The sequence below is a fragment of the Dipodomys ordii genome, unplaced genomic scaffold (genome assembly GCF_000151885.1).
Source record: "Dipodomys ordii isolate 6190 unplaced genomic scaffold, Dord_2.0 Scaffold133, whole genome shotgun sequence".
Taxonomy (NCBI): Eukaryota; Metazoa; Chordata; class Mammalia; order Rodentia; family Heteromyidae; genus Dipodomys; species Dipodomys ordii.
The window spans coordinates 2632872-2649343 of NW_012267349.1; the positions used below are offsets into that span (position 1 = coordinate 2632872).

Sequence of the window (16472 nt, forward strand, 5' to 3'; positions counted from 1 at the left end):
TTTCACAGTAAAACGAGGCCTTCTCATTGATCTTTCCTCCTGGAATTCTACGTAATCCCTACATGTGAAGCATGCTCTCTGGGGCTGCCAAATGTGATTTTGGAGACAGATGCTATCTTTTCCCCCCTGGTTGTAAGATAATTACATGTGGAAAAGTTGGAAATTGCAAGAAGGCAATTACTTTTCATCCTGGCAGGCAGAAATAAACAGGCTTGATGTGTATTCTGCCAGTCATTTTGTGAGTTATTTGTGTATCATCTTGCTTCGTTTGATTTAAAAAAAAATTTTTTTTTGGAATAAAAAAACAAGCCTGATAAACTTTGAGTAAAGACAGGCTGACAGAACTGTCAGTGTTGCCCTTTAGAATGGCTATAGGAAGGGTATTATTCGATGATGTCACTATAAATTAACACCAAAAACAGAAAATGTAATACTTTGGTACTTTCACTGAGAGAAATCAACATAGACAAGTGTTCTTGCCCCCCTTTTTTACAAAGAAATAAAGTAAAAGGATTTAGAAGTATTAATCTCCATTGTACATATAGTAGTAGATGCAAGATCAGAGTAGAAGATAGTCAGATTTTTTTCAGACCATTTATTTCAGACTATGGCTAGTCCTGAATAGACCTTTTGTTCTGAAGAGGGAAGTGTTTAAAATTACCCCTGATCGCCAGATGCTTGAGATATGCTGAAGTTTGTCAGGTGGACACGAGGCTGCATTGGGGTAGTGGGCAGGGGGGTGGGGTCTCAAAAGTGCTTTGTAACAGCCTGTTATATATCTTGAGATGAGGGATTTGCTTTTGTCCCCAGCTGCAGGTGCTTGGTCCTCGTGAGTGGGAGGCAGTTGTGTAGAGAGTGCGGTTGTGAAGGTATTCATCGAGATGGGAGCTGGTGGTACAGGAGGCTTGGATGCTGTCAGCAGCCATGAAGGCCCCTTGTCCAGCAGCCTGATGGGTGAGCCCCAAGGCAGGCTCACATCATGTATGAAAAGTCACAGCCTTGCTGGTTCAAGATAAAGTAGGTAGCCTGGGTTTATCCAGATGGCTCTGGGAGAGGTCACTTATACCAAGTCTCCAGCTGCTCAGGCAACACCAGAAATAGCTTTGTCCAGCCTGTTACACCAAACTGACTGAAGACAGGTTAGATCATCACTGCGAGAGTGTCACTCCACTCTGTAACACTGGGGAAGGAGCTTTCTGCCCAGTACCCAGAAGGCATTTAAGACTGTCTGACAACTACCAAGGGTGCAGTGAGGTTTCTAAGGGAAATTTCTTACCACCCCCACCCCCACCCCCCCGGGCCTCAACAAAGCAAGAGATCACACTTGCCTTTTGTTTTGACTCCAACTCCTCTCACTATCCTCTATCTGGCAAGGGCCATGTGCAATCCCTAGAGTGGCTGCTCTCTCTGATACTGATCAAGTCCTAGTGGCAAAGGTGGAATCACTCACTCCCGGTCATTACCACACCCGGTGGTGTGACAGGAAGTGGCCACTTCCCTGCATCTCCTGTGGAATGTAGCGGCTTGTGTGCTTGGGGGACACATCAGCTTCTGGTCTTCAGTCATTCCACACCAACTGGTACTCCCCTGACTGGTGTTTTTAACAGACTGTGTTGTTTTGTTTTGTTTTGTTTTTTGTGCCAGTACTTGAACTCAGGGCTTGAACTCAGGGTCTGGGTGCTTTTTTGCTCAATGCTAGCTCTCTACCACTTGAGCCACACATCCACTCCTGGTGGTAGTTAATTGGAGATAAGAGTCTTGTGGACTTTTCCTGCCTGTATTAGATTTGAACCACGATCCTCAGTTCTCAGCCCCCTTAGCAGCTAGGATTCCAGGTGTGAGAGCTGCCGGCACCCAGCACGGGGTTTGATTTTTAAAATAGCTAGGTTTGTCCTAAGTTAATAAATTAATATCCATGAGGTTACATGGTATGCTTTGTTTTTCTAAAGCACCTATGCATAGACGTGTACAAGTTGACATATAAAATGATTATCCAAGTCCCAACTAAAGGCACTCTGTATAAATAAGCTAAAAGGCCACCAGAAAAACCAACTAGCTGATCTTTTCAGTTGGTGGAGCTGTTTTTCCCTGCCCCTTGGATACAATTTTGGGCAGGCACTGTGCTTCTTAAGCAGTAAAAATACCCTTCTGTTAACTTGTAGTTCCAAAAACAATCCCAGTGCAGTAAAAGTGTTCACTTTATTTTAATCATGGAAACTCTGAACACCACTTCAAGTTCAGCTTTTCTCTCTCTGCTGCCAAGCTTTGGAGTCTGAGCGGGCTCAGGGCATGAGGTCATCTTTTTGGCTTCCCCAGACTGCAGGATACTTCCTCACCTTGCCCACCATCTTCCTGTCCCACAAACCAGAACGCTGTGAGTTCCCACTGGGGCCAAGTGAGAGAAGAGAGAAGCAAACAGTACTTTTGGGAAGACACTTGCCCCATACAGCTGCCACCACCTGGGCTCTGCAGATGTCTGATGCTCTGTGTTCTGGCTGGATTATGAGTCTCTGCTGTCTGTCCCTTCCCAACCCTACCTTGCATCACTCATGTACTAACTTTGTTTCTCATCTTTATCTGATTCCCTCTCAGCTCCTGATGTGCAGCTGCTCACTGTCCCTGTGGCCCCTACAAAGCCCTATCCAGTAGGACCCAAGTCCCTTTATACAGCCCCCTCTTATCACAACAGAAGCCTGTCTAATCCTCCTGGCAGCACTGGCCATTCTAGAGGTTGGTTCTGATGTAAGATCCTCCCTCAGGGCAAATACCAGACCCATCTCCAGCATTCTCCCCCTGCTCTCTCAGGGGTGAGTACAGGCTGGCTATCCACATGCCTTTTATGCCCTGCCTCAGAAGGTAAGGGCTGGTTGCTCATGTGGGGGGCACATGGCCCTTCTTGTTTGGCTTCTGGCCTTATGGTCAGGCAAAGGTGTGTCTTGCCTATTACACACACTGCCAATGTGACCTTGTACTCGTGACTAAGGCCGTACCTAGCCCCAGCAGTCTGAAAGTCCTTGAAGATGCCACAGGTCCTTTGTAGGGGAGCCAGTTCTTCTTTGTTGTGAAGCAATCCTGGTGGCCAGTTGCTGGCCAACACCCACCAGGGTATCCATCTCCTGCTTGGTTTCAAGAAAGAAGACTCAATCAAGTTTATGCCCTCCACTATTCATTGAGTTTTGGGGGAGATTCTAAGCCAAACAAAGCTTTCCGTTTTCCAGGCTAGCCTCTTCTTCCCTCCTTTGTGACAGCTTTCTCTTTGTTCGTGTTGTGAATCTAATGTCTAACACTGAGAATAGGAAGCTCATGGAGGAGCCTCTTAACCCATTTGGGCTAGGGTCTGTGTTCAGCTTTCCAGCCTCTTTTCTGAGCACAGTAGAGTAGCTATTGGGCTTTGTCGCTTTAGAATTCTGTCAATCAGACTAGATTTAGGGACATCATTATCCATAAGTGCCTGCATTTGCATTGGGGAAAAGAGAAATCAGCTTGACAATTTGAAGACCCCCTGCCCTCCTCAAAGCAGAAAAGAGGTCATGTCAAAGGGTTTCTTGTTTTCACAAACTGGCTGGCAGTTCCCCAGGGTCCTTTAAGAAGCATTTGTTAAATGGCAGAAAGTGCTAGTGCTAAGACGGAGAGCCCTGAAAAACAACAGGGCTGCAAGATGGAGCAGCATACTAACTAGCAGCTCAGAAAAGACATCAGTAGGGGGCGAGGGCATTGGTTCAAGCTGAGCACCAAGGGAAGGTTTTAGCCATCTAAGCACTTGTGATTCTAGCAGTCCCATTTTATGAGTGTGGGGCAGGATTGGCACCGTATTTTTTTTAAAAGATGGTTACATTTTAAACACCTTAATGTACTTCGTAATTCCCAGTTCTTGCTCAATGCTGCAAATACAGTAGGTGTGTAATAAAAGTGTGAAGTGGTGCGATCCTCAATTTATAGATGAAAAATTTGCCATCAAGTTGCAAATACAGGATGATGGCTCTTTCTATATCACCTATCAGACTGAGAAATTTACCGATTTCCCCTTTAAACCACAGGCCAAACTTCTCGTGCAGTCATAGTAGAGATAGATTCTAGAGCCACTCATAAGCATATCTAATTCAGTCCTACAGACAGCTGCTGGGCCTTTGCCCTAAATGATCTATAACTTACACAGCTGAGGGTGGGTCAAGGAGAAGTTTGGAAACAAGTGCAGGTGGAGTATTACTCTCAAATGCTTGGGACCAAAAGTGTTTTACATTTAGGAGGATTTTTCTTTTGTTAGTGTGTACAGTATTTGCAGCGTCTTATACTGGCTGAACATCCATAGTCTTTTTTATTTAGATTTTGATCTTTTTATTTTTATTGTAAAGGTGATGAGCCAAGCACTGGTGGCTCATGCCTGTAATCCTAGCTACCCAGGAGGCTGAGATCTGAGAATCTCGGTTCAGATCCAGCCCAGGCAGGAAAGCCTGTGAGACTCTTATCTCCAATTAACCACCAGAAAACTGGAAGTGGTACTGTGGCTCAAGTGGTAGAGCACTTGCCTTGAACTGAAGAGCTCATGGTTAGTGCCCGGGCCCAGAGTTCAAGCCCCATGACCAAAAAATAAATAAAAATAAAAAATAAAGATGATATACAGAGGGGTTACAGTTTCATAAGTTAAGTCATGAGTACATTTCATTTTGAACATCATCCCATCTTTCATTGTCTTCCAGTTTTTCCCTCTTGTACTGACCCACAAGTTGTGTAGTTAATTTTCTGCATAGTGTCTGGGAGTACCATTGCTACATTTGTTCACCCTTTGTCCCTCCATTTCTGTGTCCCCCTTTACTCTCTCAAAGACAGACAGATGAACAAACGATACAAAAGGAAAAGAAAATAAAAACAACAAAGAAAAATCCATTGTTCCCATTTCCTGGAGTTCATTTCAATAAATGAATTTCATATAAATTTATATGATCAGAGGCACATGAGCTTTGCATGCCTTTGTGTTTCTTCCCTAAGAGTATTCTCCTGGGGTCTCACTGTGTTTGAATGCCTAGAGTCATATATAATTTATCATGTCTCAGTATATTTTATATCTAGCTTCCACATATGAGAGAAAACATGAGCTGTTTGTTTCTCTGAGCTTGGCTCTCCTCACTTAACATGGTTTGTTCTAAATCTATCCATTTCCCTGCAAATGACATAATATTGTTCATTCTGATGGCTGTGAAAAATTCTACTGTGTATAGATGCCACATTTTTTTTTTGCATCAGCTCATCTATTGTAGGCCATCTGGGCTGTTTCCATAACTTGGCTACTGTGAATGGGCAGCAGTGAACATGGATTGCAAGTGTCTTCAGAGTACCCTGGCTTGTGAAGTTCTAGGTAGATACCTTGATATGGCTGGGTCATAGGGAAGATCTACGTTTAGTTTTTTGAGGCATTTCCAGACTGCTGTCCAGAATGGTTGTACTCATTTACATTTTTCCCACATGTCCTTCAGTATTTGTTGTTGTTTGAAGTCATAATGTTGGCCAGTGTAACTAGGGTGACAGAGACTTGTTTTGATTTGGATTTCCTTTATGGCCACGAAGAACATCGCTCGTCTTAAAACCTGAAATGCAGCAAGATTACAGATGTTTCCATTTAGGGATGTTTAAGTTGATATCAGAAGATACAGATTCCCTTCTTTTGATTGTTCTTTAACCATAAGTGGACCACAGATCAGCCATAAATGAGGGAGTAAAGTCCCCTTTGTTAGTTCCCCTAATGATGATCAGTTTTCTTGTAAAGAAGTAAGGGGGTAGAAGTGAGGGAGAAGGGCTGGACAGAGATGGACAATTGGTAGATTCTTAACTTCTGAGGGTCTTCTAAAGTCCTACTGAGGCTTGAGTAAGACACATGTAATCCTCTCTATAATACACACATACTTGGCCATTGCACAGTTACCTCAGATATATGAGTCAAAGACTGCACAGACTAAATTATTCTGAATGTAAATTACTTCTGCTTCACTGCCGAAATGCACAGAGATTTGCATTTTAGAGCTTACCTCTAATCTTGGAATAAAATACATTTTCCTTCTTAAATTTGGCCTTCTGGAACAGGCAGGTGAGGTTGTTTTCTTTTGTCTCTCAAACGCCCTTCTTCCCTTTTATCTGACAAAAAGCCTTATTTTTGTAGTTATGTTTAAAAGCAAGATGAATCAACTATATTACCTAAGGTTTGCCCCTCTCCTTCTATTTTAGTTTGAGTTAAAATAGGCCATCTAATCACTTGCTAGGAGCAAGTGGAACAACTTTGCTCCTCACTCTGGGTGGGTAGATGGGCAGATCCCTGGCAGGTGTCTGAAACAGCTGGGCAATGCCTAGGACTGCTTTTCCGATGATCCTAGAAGGTATGGCTTATGTCTTCTCTATCCTCTTACCCAGCCAGGATGCAGTGGTTGGGCATCTGCTTAGTGCCAGGTTCCTGCTGAGCCTCATGGCCTGCCCTTGAGAAGCTCACCTACCCCACTAGGTGGGAACACTCAGACAGTGCTGCCCAAGAGGCCCAGGAAGAGGCTCCTGAAACAACCAGCACCACCTGGATGAAGCCAGGAAAGCCAGGCTGCCCAGGGTAGGGGAGGAGGAGGGAGGAGCCCATCCAGTAGAACAGGAGGGAGGACAATAGGGGATTGTGAGAAAGGGTAATAGCTGCAGGTGTTTTCAGGAGCACCAGAGAGGAATGGGAGTAACACTGAGAGCTTGCAGAAAGGAAGTGCAGATCATACAGGGATTTGTGAACAGAGCTGTGAGAAGGTCTCTCAGTTCCATCATTTTCCATAGAGGAGGAAAAACTGTAATTTGGAAAACTAATGGTAATGAGGAGGGGATGAACTGAGTGAGTGGGAGCCTGAGCGCAGAAAGCCAGGCCTGAGGCAGATTCGTGTACAGCAGTCTCTACCCTCTTCTCTGTATTCCTGCTGTCTGGTCATAGTGTTAGTTGTCTGTGGTCCACCATGGTTCCAAAATACCAAATGGAAGATTCTAGAAATCAATGATTTACAGATTCTAAGCAAATGTCATTAAAAATATTTTTTTCTTTTTAAAAATAAGTTTTTTATTGTGAAAATACTGTACAGAGGGTTTACAGTTGCATGAACAAAGTATTGTTGCCTCCTCCTTTGTTTTCCCCTACCATCCCTTCCCTCCCACCTCCTCAACTACAATCCCCTCCACCTGTTTAAATTGTAAATTTAATTTTTCCACATAGCATCTTGTATGTCTCATTGTTGCAATGGGTCAACATGTATTTAAACAATTTGTTTTTTCCCTTCCCCTCCCCAAATTATACCAACACCAAATTCAGTGAAAACAAGGGTTATACCATGGGGGAGGGACATTCAAAGAAAAAAAAACAATCATATGGTACCTTATTAATATATTAGAAACCATAGCAAGAAAGAAAAAAACCACTTGTGTCCCTATCTTGGGGTTCACTTAGCTTAACATCACCTTATCTGAACTTTTCTGCTTGTCTCAGACATATACTAGTTATTGCAAATAAGAGAAACCATAAGACCTATGTTTCTTTGGGCCTGGCTTACTTCACTTAAATATTTTATCACTATCCTTTTTATTTTTAGTGTGCCTAACTTAAGAGTTTAAAAGTATTCAGACATATATGTGTATAACTTTTTTTAATGGCACTGTGAAGGGTTTCAGGCATCTACTAAGGGGAAGGGTGGCTTAGAACTGTCCCCCCTGGAGGAAGGAGGACTACCGGACTTATTGGAGCAATGGGCATGATGGAATGTGAGACTGCACTGATCACTACTAGGAGTTACACTGACCGAGCAGCACAGGGGACCCTGGATAGTTCACAAGCAGGAGCTGAGCTCTGCCTTACTCTGGAATATGTAAAATAATAGGTTTATTTCTTTTTTCCTTCCTCACCCCTGTCCAAGTCCCCCCTCCCTTTCCGTCTCACTGTCCCATTGGCCCAATTCCCAATAGTTCTGGGATGCTGTTCAGGAAAGGGGCATTCTATAGTGTAGCTCAGGCTTACACACTGCCTGAAACTCCAGGGGAATTGGAGAAGGCTTACAAGGTGTGTGTGTGTGTCACCATTTAGACAAGGAACTTCACTCAGAGGTTATGATGGAGGGATGCCAGGAGGAATGGAGGAGAGTCCTGAGAAAGGCTTACAAAACCACCATTGAGTTCAATCGATGAGTCTTAACTTTCCTCATTTAGCCTGGTTTGCAGCTGATTCTGTTCCCCTGGAGAGGGTTACCTTTCCAAAAGCATCTAGCTCTTCCCCAAGCTGGATTCCCACTGGGTCATCTTCACTAGCTGACAAGGCTCACACAGCTGTTAGGAGGGGTGATGCCCCAGCGACAGCAAAGGGACTTTCATGGCTAGTTTGGTTTCAGGTGTACTGTATGGGCTTACGTTTCTTAAAGAATCAAATACAATTCATTGTTCGGTGTACATGGTCCCAAACGTATAGCCTGAATTACAGTTTTTTTTTCAGTTGACAGTGGATTTATTGATGTATCAAATGCATTTTTGAACTACAATGTTTTCTACTGATAATGTACATGGGACCTCTAGATTTGTTAAAAAAAAAAAAAAAGCTATGCAATGGACCAGTTTCTTTTTTGTGAAGAAAAGGTAAATGCTACTCCTTTAGAAAATGATGAAAAATTCTATACAGCTTGTGTCCACAGTGTACTGGTCAGGACACTATGTATGTGTGTGTACATGTGTGTAACATGTATACATGCATGCTCATGAAATATTGAGGCTTGAATTCAGGACCTAAATCTCTTACTTGGCTTTTCCACTTATAGCTAGTGCTCTACCACTTAAGCCACAACCCTACTTCTGTGTTTCTGTTTTTGTACTTGTTTTCATAGGTTGTTGGTGTTTTATTTTCCTTGCTGGCTAATTGAGAGAAGAGTCTCGTGGACTTTTCTGCTCAGGCTTGCTCTGAGTCATGATCCTCAGATCTCAGCCTCCTGAGCAGCTAGGATTACAGGCATGAACCAGCAGTACCTGCCTACACTTCTTACTGTATATAACAAGATGCCTGACTTTACTAGCCAGGGCAGTGAAGGGGAGGGCTAACTCTTCAAACACAGGGAGAGGACAAGGATGTGCCTGAGCTCAGACATCACTGGAACAGCGGAGCAAGAGCCTCTCACTTGGCCTTGACTCCATGTGCTACAACTCCATTTTTCTCTGCCTGGACCCTGCTTGTACAGCTCTATTTCAGCTGGAGCAGCTCAGTTGTGTTGTTCTGGAGAGGGTTGACTTTATCCACCCCTATCCAGCATTCCAGGAGGATTCCCACTCACTGGGACTCACCAAGTCTTTGCCTGTGAATGAACCAATGGTGAACAGGGTTATAGAATTGTTTTTAAAAAGTAGCAAGTCCAGTGGTGTCCTATGGATAAAAGGAGCTAGTATCCAGAAGCAAGTCTGTGTGTGTGTGTGTGTGTGTGTGTGTGTGTGTGTGTGTGTGTGTGTGTGTATGCATGCGCCTGTCTGTCTGTCTGTCTGTGTCTGCCTGCCTGCCTGGGAGCTAGGGAGTTACTGGGGAGAAAAGTACATAGTATCCACTCCAGTGCAAAACCCAAGTACTTTCCTTTGGCCCCATTCTCCAGACAAGAGAAGTTGACCAGAACCTTTGATTCTCCCATTCTATATTCGGCCTCCTCCTCACACAGGGTTGCTGAGACTGAATTTTCTTAATGCTTTCCATCCAAGCTCTATATAGCTTCCTACCAGTTCTGCTACTATCCCTGCCTCCAGCTACGGCCATAATTATACCGCCAGAGACACACTGACAGCAATGCTCGTTGACTGGTGTGCATTCCCCTTTTCATTTGCATCTCCTCTCCCCTAGATTGGGTTAGGTAGATTTAAATTTTAATCAGCTACATTTGTTGTTGTTAATAGGAATTTAAATTGAACTGGAGATGGAAAGCATTAGGGGGCTGCCAGCTGCTGGCCTAGGACCTCACTGAGTCCTTTCCCATGGTAACATGCTGTGGTGTGGTGATCAGTGCAAGTCCTGGACTGTGTCTCTAGAAATAAGTGGCTGACCGGACTTTGGGAGGAGATCATTTTCTTTGACTTTGGCCTCAAGTCAAAGAAGGAGAGCTTGCTAGGAAGTGACCCTGATATAGTTGTTAGATCCATGGGACTCCCAGGTCTATGATATCACCTCTACCCTAGGCCTGGATGACCAGGATGCAGAAGGGAGAGGTGATATGCTGGAAAATGCCCTCCTACCCCTTTTTACCGCTCCCTGCTTTGTGCCCTCCCAAAAGAGAAGGAAAGGCAGGCAAAGGATATTGTTCATTGAAGGCCTGTTTTTCTTTTCATTCCTTTCTATTTTTTATTTTTACAGTACTAGCATCTGCCAGGCAAGGACTCTACCACTTGAGTCTCACCTCCAGCTCCTTTTACTGTAGCTATTTTCCAGATGAGATCTCACATTTATCCCCAGGCAGGCTTAGACCAGTATCTTCCTAGACTTCTCCATTAGCTGCAATGATAGACACATGTCACCACATGCAGTTTTATTGGTTGAAATTGAATATTACAAACTTTATTCATGAGATACCTTTAAACTGTGATCTTTCAGATCATAGCATTCCAAGTAGTTAGGATTGCTGGCATGGGCCACTGCACCCCAGTCTCCTTTTCCTAAACACAAAGTTGAGTGTTCACTGAAGAGAGAAAGGATTCTTTGAACCCTTGGTGGCAAGAACCAAGCTTTCCACCATGGTGGCAATGATACAAGTTTCGGAATCTTGGGCAGACTGGCATTTATTTATTCACTCGTGATTGCATGATTTTAGTTCTGAAATAAGACAGATATGCAGAAATGTACAAAGTAAGGCATGGTCTTAGTACATTTCCTTCTGCTGTGCAAAAAGATTTGAGGCTGGGTAATTTACAAAAAGAAATACAAAAGTCTGTTTGACTAATGATTCTGGAAGCTGGGAAGTCCAAGAGCATGATGCCAGCCTCTGGTCAGCGCCCAGAGAAGACCTGGTGCACATCTTAACCTTGCAATGGTTGTCACATGATGAGACAGCAGATCTCTCTTCTCATAGTCACTAATGTTATGTGGTAAGGGCCCCATCCTCATGTCATCATCTCATCCGAATTATTTCTTAATCTCTCCACTCCCAAATACCATCAACATTGAAATTTCTAACAGGTCAGCTTCTGAGACACACATTCAAATCATAACAGACATCCACACACCACCTGTATTTATAACTGTTAGTATCTTAACAATATTTTAACATGAAAATGATCAGTTACAAATTTTGCTAACATTCCATCTACCTCTGCAACCCATCCTCATTAACAAATATATGAAATTTAATTTCATCCTCACATATATTTTTATACTTCAGCTACAGATGCCTACGTGTATAGACAATACTGCTACATACTGTTGCTTTGCGCAGTTAAAGAAGTTTGTGAAAGAAGTATTGAGCCATACAGATTATTACTTTGCAATGATTCAATGCTGCTCTTTACCTCCAGAAATTATGGAGAAATTGTATCATGTTTTTGAGCCATAAGGAGGTGTACTAAGGTACTGTTGGTAGGCTCACACATAATTCAAGCTGCTCAGGAGGCAGAGATTAGAAGAACAGGAGTCTGAGGCCAGTGCTTCCCTTAAAAGGAGGGAGTTTTAAAGATTCCCCATCTCAATAAGCTCTAGGTGTAGTAGAGCGTACCTTTAATCCCAGCCATATGGGAAGCTGTAAAGGATCTCTATCTAAGGCTGGCCTGGGCAAAAACAGAGGCTGAGAACATGGGTCAAGTAGTAGAGCACCTGCTTCACAAGTGTGAGACCCTGAGTACAAACCACTGTACCACCAAAAAAAATTAAAATGATCTTGTTTGTATTAATTACAGCATAATGCAGATGGATAAGATCAGACTCAGCCTGGCAGAGGCAGCATCAGCAGGACTTTGTGACTACGTTGATGTGCTGGGGTATAAGGGTTCAGGAACAAAAAGTCTAGGTACCTGGTAGGAAAGTTGATGTCAAATCACTCAGCTCAGGAGCAGAGGGGAAGATGCTGGTATGGTAAGGTGATATATCTTTTGGACCTGTCCAGTTGGAAGTGGCTACAAGCACACCAGGTAGACAATCTCAGGAGACAGTTGGATGTTTTAACTCAAACTTGAGGCAGGAGATTGGAACCAGAAACTCCTTGGGTTCCTTTGGCCTCCGGTGAGCTTCAGTCTGAGTGGAAATGCAGTGTAGGTAGCTGAGTTTGAGAACCTAGGGTTGGGCCTTTATGTGGAACAGAAAGTATGGGTCACTCTCACAAGATTACTACAGAACTCTGACATGCGATGATGGAGAAATTAGGGAGAGTTACCTTCCAAGATCACAGTTATACTTGAAACATTTTTCCCTCTGATGACCTGCTAGGATTTTCTTGTTTGTGTGATTTTATAAATCCTCCCTGACAATAATTTCTGCTCTCAGATATACCATGCCTAAAGAGTAATAAGTTGATAGACTCTGCTAGCCTTTACATAGACTTCTTTCCACTTGACTAACCTCTCCCTGATTATATGTTTAGAAGCTCCAAACCAGTCTGTGTGCTGGTGGCTCATGTCTATAATCCTAGCTTCTCAGGAGACTGAGATCTAAGGATCATGGTTTGAAGCCAGATGGTAGGAAAGTCCTGAGACTTAATTAACTACCTGAAAACTGGAAGTAGGGGCTGTGGCTCAAAGTAGTCGAGTGCTAACCTTGAACACAAATGCTCAGGGATAGCACCCAAGCCCTGAGGTCAAGTCCAAGACAGATTAAAAAAAAAAGGAGGAGGAGAATGAAGAGGAGGATGGAAAGGAGAAAGAGGAATGAGGAGGAGGAAAGAAGAAAGAAGCTCCAAACTTTGCCAGGATTTGCCAGCAACATATGAGTGACTTCCTATGTATCATGGCTTTTCCAAGAGTTTTGTCTGGGATCTTAGTCTTCAATTTGTCTTTAGTTTGTAAATGATTTTTAGCGGAGCAAGAAACAGATGAGCTATTTGCAGTTCTGCCTATTGCTCCCACAGGCCTGGTCTGGGGCCTGTGGTCCATCCTTCTGAGTTTGCAGCTGGCATTTCATGGGAAATGGTTCCCATTTCCATCTGGAACAGATGCCTGTCCCCTCTCAATTCCTGCTTCATGGCCACAAGATGTCCTGAGAGGCTTCTTTGGGGAGGCGTGGGATTGTCCCTAGGAACTCAAATACAAATGTGGGGTGGAATCTGGAAAGTGTTTGGGTACCTGCTGTTGTAAGAGCCCTTAAGGATTTAGGAATGGGCACCAGGTAGATGGCCAGCAGAGTTGATATGGGCCCTAATTTCCTATTTGTCTAATTTTTTTCTTCTCTTCTTTGTCCTCCTTTCTCTTGGCCTCTCTTTCTGTCATATTCACAGGAGTGATGTCTCTGTCACAATCTGAGGCCTTCTCATCACCACCTGTGTGCCTACCTTCCCCTTCTCTTCCCTTATTTCTTCAGCTTATTTCTTGCTCCATAATTGTACAGACTCCAACACTGCATGACCTTTGTCATAATGCCCACATCCAATTCTGGATTAGTAGCCCTTCTATGTCCAGGATTTTGATCTCCCAAGATATGATCTGGAGGGCTTTCACCTGCTGACCCTCAGGTCAGCCCCTCCTCAGAGCAGAGGGCAGGGTTACTGAGCACCTTCCTGTTTTCCAGGGCCTATGGGGGAGGAACAGGAGTAATCAGACACATCTAACACAGATCCCTATCCTAGAACTCTTCCAGTGGACTTACGCTGGATAAAAGTAAGCTAAACATGGCACAATTTTCAAAAGGACAGCCATGGCTTAGAAACGGCTTCTATGGTCATCATACCAAGGGTCCATGTCTCTGAAGTACTGACCTCCGCATCTTGCAAGCCACACACGCATCTCATGGAATTAAACGTGTTCCATTTTATTTATACCTTGGGCTACAGGGAGGGGCTTGCTGGATTACCCATAATCTTCCTGATTGAGAAAATAGAGGATTTGAACTTGCTGTTTTCTTTTTACTCATGAACCATTCTAACGCATGATTTTGATGTATTTTCCCAAAACTGAGTACTAGTAGCAGGGTAGGGAATGGCAAAGGGCAGATTGTGACCCACTACACCCAGAGCCGACCTCCCTCCCTTCACTGTCGCAGCTGCTGCCACGCCCCATGTCTGCAGTCACAGAACCTGCTAGAATTAGGTTTGCCCCAAGAATCTGAAAAAAAAGCCTTGGAATGGGAGACAAAACTTTATCCTTTTTTTCATACAACTGGGAAACATTACAGAACTTCACTCCAAAAAAAAAAAAATGTACAAAATTCAGCTTGCACTACTTAGTCACACGGAAACATGAAGAGGAAGAGAAAGTGAGCTTGCTTCCGCTCCCAGGTGGTTTCTATTTCAAAAAGTGCCTCAAGATTCAGGGCCTGCAAATACAGGAAGGGGATTTGCATTTGTTTCTCATGAAAAGTAGAAGGACTCTTGAAAGTTTCAGGGCTCATCAAAGTTCCCACTTGACTTTTATTTTCTACTTTGGCCTACCTGTATTTTCTCATCCTCCGGCAGCTGCATTCATCAGTCCATTGCATGGGAACTCTCCTCACCCGAAGATCAGAACTAAGCAGGATCCCATTCTGACAACATGAGTTAATCGTCACTAGGAATACTGGCAAGAACTAGAGATGCCTGCATTCTTTAGAGACAGTTTAACATCTCTGGATATATATTCCAGGCTAACCAACTGTCTTCTCTTGACCTTCCTTCTTCAGACTTCCTCTCCCAAAAAGAGAATTAGCCAAAAGCAATGTGTTGAGTCTCTAGTAATTTACAAAATGAGGATGGAACCTCAAAAAGAGTTGGCCATTGGGATGGGAAGGTGGCTCAGTGGTAGAGCGCTTGTCTAGCATGCGTGAGGCCCTGGGTTCGATTCCTCAGCACCACATAAGCAAAAAGAAAAAAGACGGAAGTGGCGCTGTGGCTCAAGTGGTAGAGTGCTAGCCTTGAGCTGAAGAGCTGAGGGACAGCGCCCAAGCCCAGAGTTCAGGCCCCACGACCGGACCCAAAAATAAAAAAAAGAGTTGGCCATAATTCTTTGTTGGTGTGCAGTATTATGTTGCTGTATAATGTGCTGCTGCTTAGAAAATGGCACCGTGGCCGTGTGACTCTTTGATCTTCAAAAATGCACTCATTACCTTGCTCATGTAACTGTAACCCCTCTGTACAGTATTTCTACAATAAAAAATATACAAAAAAAAGGAAAAAAAATCTAGCTAGAAGCCAGGTGCCGGTGGCTCATGCCTGTAATCCTAGCTACTCAGGAGGCTGAGATCTGAGGATTGTGGTTCAAAGCCAGCCCGGGCAGGAAAAGCCGTGAAACTCTTATCTCCAATAAACCACCAGAAAACCAGAAGTGGCGCTGTGGCTCAAGTGGTAGAGCACTAACCTTGAGCTGAAGAGCTGAGGGACAGAGCTCAGGCCCAGAATTCAAGCCCTACACTGGAAAAAAAAAAATCTAGGTAGATTACTTTTAAAAGAAGTTGGAGACGCTGGATTGACAAATTCTTGAGCTTAAGAATGCTTCTGGGTTGGCGTCTGTGGCTCATGCCTATAATCCTAGCAACTCAGGAGGCTGAGATCTGAGGATCACAGTTCAAAGCCAGCCCGAGCAGGAAGTCTGTTAGACTCTTATCTTCAATAAACCACTAGAAAACCGGAAGTGGCACTGTGGCTTAAGCGGTAGAGTGCTTGCTTGCCTTGAGCTGAAGAGCTCAGGGAAAGCTCCCCGGCCCAGAGTTCAAGCACCACAACCAACAACAACAACAAAAAAAATGCTTCAGTCCTATCAGGCAAGTTGTTGGGCAGGTGGAGTGAAAGGGAAAGACAAATGCTCTCTTCTTGTGTTCCCTCTTTAGAATAAGAAGATGTACTTGGACATCATCCACACATACATGGAAGTGCATGCCACTGTCTATGGCACCAGCACAAAGAACATTCCAAGTTACGTGAAAAACCACGGCATCCTCAGTGGACGAGATCTGCAGTTTCTTCTCCGAGAAACCAAGGTAAGCTTTCAATAAATTGATAAGCATTCACCAGGGATGAGTTTACAGGTTTCTTTCCATCCATGTCAAAGATGAGATCAAAGTCTTTGCTGCTTTTCTTTTCATCAGTGCAGGAGATCTTTAGCCTATAATTTGGGCAGTGTTTGGTAGAGGAGCTGTCACTGGTGACAATGAGTTTTGAACAGTTTTCTCCAAGTTTACTCACTGATTCTGCCTCCAAAATGTATTTGTATAATTAAAAATAAAAGCATTATTTCAGTGGTTACAGCACTTGCTCTAGCAGATACAAGGCCCTAGGTTTGATCCCTAACATCATGTACACACACACACACACACACACACACACACACACACACACACACACACACACACA

General features: G+C 43.7%; 1 protein-coding gene across 4 annotated transcripts in view; it reads left to right on the top strand.

Moving 5' to 3' along the window:
* Positions 1-16472, top strand: part of Mgat5 (mannosyl (alpha-1,6-)-glycoprotein beta-1,6-N-acetyl-glucosaminyltransferase) — a 372666-nt gene that overhangs the window by 306573 nt on the left and 49621 nt on the right. For all 4 annotated transcript variants that reach the window (XM_013030834.1, XM_013030833.1, XM_013030831.1 and 1 more), the window contains exon 12: positions 15950-16099. In XM_013030834.1, the coding sequence (XP_012886288.1) occupies positions 15950-16099 (150 nt within the window). The remainder of the gene's footprint in view (positions 1-15949; positions 16100-16472) is intronic.